This window comes from Zeugodacus cucurbitae, chromosome 2 (assembly GCF_028554725.1).
Source record: "Zeugodacus cucurbitae isolate PBARC_wt_2022May chromosome 2, idZeuCucr1.2, whole genome shotgun sequence".
NCBI lineage: Eukaryota > Metazoa > Arthropoda > Insecta > Diptera > Tephritidae > Zeugodacus > Zeugodacus cucurbitae.
The window spans coordinates 55,852,301-55,860,730 of NC_071667.1; the positions used below are offsets into that span (position 1 = coordinate 55,852,301).

General features: G+C 38.8%; 1 protein-coding gene across 3 annotated transcripts in view; it reads left to right on the top strand.

The window, feature by feature from the left end:
- Positions 1-7,562, top strand: part of LOC105209491 (probable serine/threonine-protein kinase DDB_G0282963) — a 34,116-nt gene extending 26,554 nt beyond the window's left edge. For 2 of the 3 annotated variants that reach the window (XM_011179904.3, XM_011179906.3), the window contains 4 exons: positions 11-179; positions 1,383-4,193; positions 6,162-6,446; positions 6,521-7,562. In XM_011179904.3, coding sequence (XP_011178206.2) covers positions 11-179; positions 1,383-4,193; positions 6,162-6,446; positions 6,521-6,542 — 3,287 coding nt within the window. In that variant the 3' untranslated portion in view covers positions 6,543-7,562. The remainder of the gene's footprint in view (positions 1-10; positions 180-1,382; positions 4,194-6,161; positions 6,447-6,520) is intronic. The other variant, XM_011179905.3, reaches the window with a different exon arrangement.
- The last annotated feature ends 868 nt before the right edge of the window (positions 7,563-8,430 follow it).

The following is an 8,430-nucleotide window of genomic DNA, read 5'->3' on the forward strand; positions in this document are numbered from 1 at the left end:
TTATTTATAGCTGAACCATCCGATGTTGCCGCAAGAAACACACATAATTTCATTAATTTACACAGCAATCTTGAGGATATTGTCAAGCGCAAAGCTTTGGACGTGTCCATGTCTCGCTCGGAGCAGGCCGCTAGTGTGCGCGGCAAGCTACAAAAGAGCAATACAACACAATTACAAAGGTGCGTAAGAGATTAAGTGTTGATTTTGGTATTTTTCAATAGGAGAGGGCACAATAGACCGTAGGTCGCAGTGCGATCCTCTAATAAAATCTAATCTAATCTGGTATTTTCCAAAGGTGTTTCTTAAAATATTGTTTTTTACTAGGTATATAGGTTTACATGCTTAATCTTCAAGTTCTTTTGGAAACTCGAAAAATCCATTTTTTTGATAGTCTCATAACGATTTTCAAATTTTTTTTATTTTTAATACAACAAAAGTTGTCAAATATTTTCTTTCAAAATTCTCACTCAAGCTAAAATTCTTATTTCAAGCCTTTAATCTAAATTCTTAATTCTATTCGAACTGTATTCCAATCATCGAATGTTGATAGCATGAGAGTGGCATAACCTCTAAAAATATAAAATATATATTTCTCCATTTTAACGAGAGCAATATGGGGTCACTGTCGAATATTTTCAGCTCTTTGGAAGATAACGCGATGAGTTCATTGTATAATCTTTTCTTGTCTTCATTTTTTCTTGTCTTAATTTTTTTTTTTACAAATGTGTAGCTTGAGTTCTCCGCAACCGCAAGTAGTAAGAGTATATAGTTCAACTGTATATAATTTCCATTTGTTTATGCACAATTATGATGAAGAATGAGTGAGCTGTTCAAAAATTACGTTCCACATGCGATAAGGAATATGTATACAGACAGACGTCAGACCTCAGACCTTATATACATACATATATGTAAGCGCTCATAAGCAGACGAAGAATATACAAATATAAAGTAGGGAGAAGTGTGGAATGTAAGCGTTAAAGCCGCCGACAGCTCGTTGAGTTGAATACGTGAACGGTTGGTGGGGTCAATTCAATTGAGTTCAATTTAAATTCATTACTCATGCGGATTGACTGTGCTTCAATACATACATACACAGCTGTATGACAGAGGAAATAGGCTCGAGTGTGCATAGCAAAAAATATTATATTTGTTAGGCGGTAGTGGCAGAGAGGAAGCGAGCGATCATAATATTTATGCAAACAATATGCGATTTGTAGAAAAAAAGTGCCTTCTACAACTGCAGTTGTGGGCAGTTTACAGCAAAACACTCTTTATCCGTTCCAACACGGACTGCGAATGTAGCGTTAGACGAAAAATTTCGAACAATTTTGTGCTTATCTTACATTGTACGCTGACTAATTACAACTACTTATTTGCAGATATCCGTCGGGCAACAACAACACCGCCGCCAATAACATTTTCGTGCAACACATACAACACACACCGAATTGCACGGTGCGTAAAAGTCGCAGCGTACCAAATCTGCGCGATCACAAAGATCCAACTGCAATGGTTTGTAGCGGTATTGCGGATATACAACAACAAAAACATCATTCACAACAACAGCAGCTGAATGTTTCGCAGGCGGTTAGCACCTCGAATATGGAGTGTTGCAAGACGTCGCGTAATTTGCTTCCCATGTGCCAGATGCCAATCTCTTCTAATTCCATAATCGCCTCCATTACGTCGGAGCGTCTAAATGCAGGCGAGCAATTGCAAACGCAACACCAACAACATCAGCAGCAGCAGGAGACACAACAACAGCAAAATGCCCCCCAACAACGTCACAAACATCGCTGCTCTTGCCAGCCACCGAATGCCGTCACATCTGCCGCAGCCGCTGCCGCTACAAATAGTCACAATTGCCCCGCCGCGCAAAAGCATGCGCCCATTTCGGGCTCCGCTTCGTCAGGTAGCTCGAATCCACCCGCCTTCAATCTAGTCAAACTATTCATCAAACAAAAGAGCAATCAATCCGCCACGGACGAGCAGCAGATGAGCACACACACATGCATGGATGTGTCGTCGGGTTGTTGGCCGTCAAGCGATGCGGCCGGCTCGAGTAGCAGCTCGTCGCTGGAACAGCGTCTACGCAAGAAGAGCATGAATGATTCGGGTAAGGGTTCGGCGCTCAGTCGACACGACGAGGATGAGGAGCAACTGTGTGCGCAAGTGCGTGACACATGCGAGTCTGCATTCCAGGCGGAGCCACATCATGGACACGCCGGTCACCCAACGCCCACGCGCCGCCACTTACGTATACGTAATGATGCTGTTTTCTACGATGAAGATCCCAGCTCAAGCTCAAGTGGTTCGCTGACAGCAACCAATTCGCCTGCGCATCGACGTAGAAGTATGCCGCCGCGCCATCCACAATTGTGCCAACTGGTGACGCAACACAAGGACGTCGGTACGGCATGCAGTTTGCAGTCGTCGGAGAATAGTCGTAGCAATTCCGAACAACTTACACAGGTCTATGTGTCGACTGGCACCTCGTCAACCACATTGGAGCGACAGCGTTCGCGTTGCGAAGGCGCTCAACCCACTGTGTCGGCGGCTTCGAGTTCGGAGTTGATTTCACGCTCAATGCAAACATCGTGTGGCTCGTTGAGTACGCGCAGCAGTATGAGTGATCGTTTCCGTTTCGTGCCACCTTCCTTCTTGGCGAAGCTCAATAATTTGGGTGAAGAGAGACAGGCGCCAATTTATGTCATCTATCCAAATTATGCGTTGCCCGATTTGGGTTTCGTGAAGACCAACTCAACGGCAGATGTGATCTTCTCGCCGTTCAATTACAAGATGGCCGTTGGTAGCAATGACGATTCGGCTTCGATGGCATCGCTGAAGAAACGCGTCAACTTAAATAGTAATGACGATGAGATACTCAAGAACATGGACTATAAGCATGTAGTGGATTGGCAATCACTAACGACACTTTTGCCGGCGGACTACCGTCGTCGCTTGAAACACATTCCCGAGGTGAATACTTTGTTGCCGGACTTGGACGCCGAGCTGTCGCAGCGTCCGCTATTCTGCATGTCTCCACCCATACGTCGTAATCGGCCACACATATGCGACTGTGCGCAGTATTTCCAACAGCAGCAACAACATACGACACAAACTGGCGAGGAAGGTTCCTCGAGCTCTGCCTCTAGTCAACAACCCAGTTCAGGTTATCGCGGTTCGTCCACTCTGTTGGCCGACTCTGCAGATCTCGAGAACGCGGACCCTTTAAAGCAAATGTACATATATCAATATGAACAGCAACGCATGGACTCCGGTGTTGAAATGAGTCCGGCGGCAGGCAGAACACCGCCACAACCAATGCCACGTGGCATCTTACGCAAATCATCTTCACATTCGGCGAATCGCACAAAGCGCAATTCGATGATCGAAGGTCAGCAATCGAAATTGACGAAGCAAGAGAAACGTCGCAGTCTACAAGAGCCACCGTATCATCATGCAATCGGTTCGTCCGAAGAGCTGGGTGAAGTATTCGAAGAGGAGGCCGAACTATATGCAGTGCCACAGCCACGTCAAGAGCGTCTTTCACGCAAAGATTTGGATGCGCGTATGCGTTTACTCTCGTCGCTGCCGCGTTCCGAACTAAAGTGTTACGCCGAAATTGCGGCCATTTTGGAGTCATCAACCGAGTACCAGGTCGCCTACGATCCAGCGGCATTGAAGAAAGAAGTGAGTCGTGCGCTCAGTCAGCAAAAGAAGGTGTCATTCAACGACATACACACACTCACAGAGAACGAACCAGAAGTTGGTTTGACTTTGCAACAGCAACAAACACAACAACAACCATTGCTTGCACCAGAAGCGCGTCAACGCTTCACAACACCACCAAATTCACCGAATATCTCGGTAGCCGGTGGACCGTCAGCGACACGTCGCTCCTCACAAATGGAGCAACATCAAACGGCCAAACGTTTGGCCGCACTCGACGAGCAAGAGAAACGTAAGATTGAGAGCAATCGCTTCAAGCGCTTGCAAATCCAATGGGAACTGATGAGCAAAGACTCGACAATGTTAAAGGAGTTGGCTAGCGCACAAGAGACGAAGAGCGGTGGCTCGACACCGACTGCAACGGCGGCATCGGCGACAGCAGCGGCGGCGGCAGCAGCAGCAGCGAATGCAGCGCACAAATCGCGTATACCGCGGCCAGTCAGCTATCCAGCGGGAAAGTGAGTACAATTTGTAGCCTGTTGAAGTTCGAAGTAGTTGTTTTGACTTTGTATATCGAAAATGTAGTGCATCCCAAGAAAGTAGTTATTGTAGAACGTAGTTTTTGCACTTTTTCGTTTACTTTGGGTAGTTGGCAGTCTATTAAATCATAGTTTTTACTAATTTCCAGTACTAGTAGTCTGTTATTTTGTAATGCAATGTGTTGGTGCTGTCTTTCAGATTACTCTTATTTGTATTCGTGTTATTTTTTGTTTGCACACTTAACTCATAATGAATATTTAGGCATCTGTATAGCGGAAATCGCAAATTATTTAATTCGAATTTAAATTTCGAAATTTAATTTTGTTTAATTCAAATTTTTATTTACTTGTCATTTGTATACAACAACAAACAAGTAGTATTATACAATTACTGATTTATAAAGAAACCAATACAAGAATCAGATAGACAAATTTCCATGCTAAGTTCGAAAATTACACGGAAAATTACGGCAAAATCGAAATTTTTTCTAGGTATTGTACGAAACAGATTTTTTTCCGTGAGATTGAGACTTAAAAAAACAAAATTGCATTTTCCGATTTTCGAAGTTAGCCACCAAAATCGAAATATTTAATTTCGAAGTTCGAAAAATCCAAAATATTAAAAAAATCTACAAATTCTGCCAGCAAGCTTATATGATAGTTGCTATAAGGTTTCCAGTATATTTCGTTATATGAACTTTGTATTATTTTTCGAAGATCAGACTTTGGCCCTTCATATCAACTGTTATACTATAACCTTGAGCGAAAATTGTTATACACCATTGATTTAAGATTTTTTCGAGCTTCGAAACCAAATACTTCGTTTTTGAGGCTAACTTCGAAAAGCGGGGAATGTAATTTTTATAATTATGTCTCACCATTAAATTAAGAGAACATTTTAGATTATTTGATATATTGATTTTTATTTAAAAAAAAACCTTTTTTCGAACTTTGAAACCAAATATTTCGATTTTGAAATTTTTAATATTTGCTCGAATATTTTAAGAAATTATATACAAACAAAAAATAGTAGTAAATAGATCTATTTTCGAAAAATAGATTTTTGAAATATTTAAAAATAAATTCAAAATTTGTATTTTTAACAAGTATTCGAATTTTTTTCCGAACTTCGACTTTTTCCTAAATCAAAACCCGTTGTTTGAAGAATGTGAAATTCTGATCATTTATGAAGTGCCAAATTTTATGTAGGAATTAGTTGATCTGGTCCTAGAAAGATAATCAATATCCATTAACCTCTCAGTAATACCTAAAAATACCTTCAGCGATAAGATTAGCAATAATAGTTGGAGTAATTAGCATAAAAATAGTAGTAGAATTAGTAGTTTGGGCAAATGGTACTAAAAATGGTTTTCGTAGTATGTTTCGGAAAATTTCGTAGAAGGTTGTGTATGTATGTATATCTGTGGTGGAATCGTTATTACTACTTTAGTAATTTAGCAGCAATTTTAGGAGTAGACGTCCTCTAAAAGTATGAAAATTAGGAGTAGCCATATTAAGAATAACAATAATAGGAATTTTATATACATTTGTAGGAGTGAATTGGGTTAGTAGTGGTAAAAAGAGTAGTGAAATTTTATGTTTTTCTTAGGAATTGCGTATATCTGAGGAGTAAAATACATCCTCATTTCGTCAAAAACACACACAAACAAAGAAGTTCGAAGTGAAATTTTGTATACAATTTTTTTCTAATTTTTTTCACGTTTTTTCTCATTTTTTTATTTTCATGAATACCGCTAAAATATTACCTAACTTTACTTTTGGAAAAATTATGTACAAATTTATCTTATTTACAACTATATTATATGTACTACACCCGTATATTCGTTGCAACACATACAAACCATCTGTACATACAAACAAACAACAAATATTTTTGTCCAAAAATATATATCTATGTATATAATATTTTGCATGTATGGCTTCTAGAGCTAGAAATGCTAATTGCAACATGAAACCTGTTTTGAAACAGTTAGATAAAGTGAAAACCACTAAACTAAGTATATCTCCACAAATTGGCAGAATTAGCACACAAGAAGCGGATGGCAAGACAACACGTTCGCCCAGTCGCATTGTGCCACCGAAACGTTACAGCATGACAGCGGCAGTGACAAATGCGGGCGTTGGAGTTGGTGTTACGCGTGCGCGTACGCCCAATAGTCGAGCGGCGGTGACAGCGCCGAATACACCCAAGCGACGAGTGCAGTCGCCAAGGTGAGTGCGCAAGCAGATATATATTTAAATGGTATATTAATTAATTTAATTTATCTTATTTCAACTAATTTCAGAACAACACCACGCGTGCGATAAAGCGCAAATCAAGCAAATCCACAAACCCGACATCCCCAAACTCACACACGACACATTGAAAGACATGCTATGCTCTGCAATGAAAAATACAAAAACAAATTTATGCTATTTATGAATGCATAGTTTTCGTACTGATTTCTACTAGTTTAGGCTGAAAAGTATATACACAAGCAGATAAAAGAATCGTGAAATTCATACGATCGTATTTGAATGCAACGTTAACGGTACAATCAAGCACAGTGCGTAAGAAATGAAATTAGAAAATGAAAATTGCTGCGTAAGTGACAGCGCAACACGTTTTGGAAGCGATAAGCTAATTGTTAAACGCTATAATAATGCAAGCGAAATGCAATGCAACACTGCGAGCATCAACAGATATATATATATATATATAAATATGTATAAGTAACGGCGTATAATGCAAATTTGTACGAGCCTAAAAGTGATATTACGTGAATGAGATGAGCAAAGTGTAGTAGTTGGTTGGCAAGCTCTAGTATTTCCTTAGTTGCTAATCTACTATACATAAAATACATACATACATACAATTAAGAAGAGGAGTTAAATAAATTAATTTTAATTTTTATTTCAACTTTAATGCAAGAAGAAATGTACTAATTTAACTAAATATGTAAAATGTAATGCAATAATCGTACTATACATACATACAAACATACAGAAATATATATATATAAAGAAATATGATGTTATGAAGTCGCAGAGAAGTGAAAAAAAAAACAAAAATTAATTGTATGCAATATGCAACAACTATTTATACAAACACACATACAGGCATACATGCGTACATGCATACATACATATATATATTAAGAAGTGAGCAAGCAAATAAGTATGCAAACATATAGTACACCCAAGTCGTCTCATTTCCCTTCGAAAGTGCATATTTCCGTAATGCCTGTGTATGCTGAGCGCTACTGCTAGCTAGCATGCTCACCGCTCGAATGCGTAGCCAAATGGAAATTTATTAACGTATTACAACAACAAGCAAAAAAAAGAAAATTAGCTCAAATTCAAAAAAAAAAAGTATTGCTAAAAAGCGCCGCTAATGTGTGTGCAGCAAAAGTATGTACAACAAAAAAACAAAAAGCAAAAAGCTATAAAATACAAAAACAACAATGCAGCAAACACACACATACACCTATTGTATGTTACAACAACACTATTGTATTGCGTTATTAGCGCAAAGAGGCGCCCATCTTCAACTAACTAATTACCAAGCAACGGCGTTGTAATCATTAAATAATTACATTCAATATAATTGAGGCATGTATAATTAAAGAAAAAAAAGCGAAAAAGCGAAAGAAACAATAAACACACTCACACATATATACATAATACATCGCTATGCTCGTAATTGAAAACTGAATTATCGTTTTTTACGGTATATTGTAAAGGAATAATGTAAAGATTCGTGATTCGTAATGCGATACATGTGTATGTAGTAATTCTTTTTCAAATATGTAATTAAAATTTTTCGTTTGCTGCTCAATGAAATGCCTTGAAATATCGTATTTTGCGCTTTTTTACATTGGAAAACTATTCTTTAAACTCGTGTTATAGCGTTATGAAATATAGAGCAAAATAAAAATATGTAAAAAACAAAAGTAACGGTACTGCAGAACGTTTATAATTTTGTATAACAAATAACTGTAAAGTGTGCACACCACTTAATTTCGGCAAAATTTTTGTGATTTTTTTGCGTTACAAGCCAACTGAAAACCCAAAAGCAAATGAAATTGAACGGAAAAATTAAAATTTAACCGTTAGCGGTCTGCCGCAGTGACTTGTGCTTGTCGTATTGAACGCATATTTAACGTATGTATGCATTTGATGGCTTCCGTTTGGTCCTTGGACCACCCACTTCCTA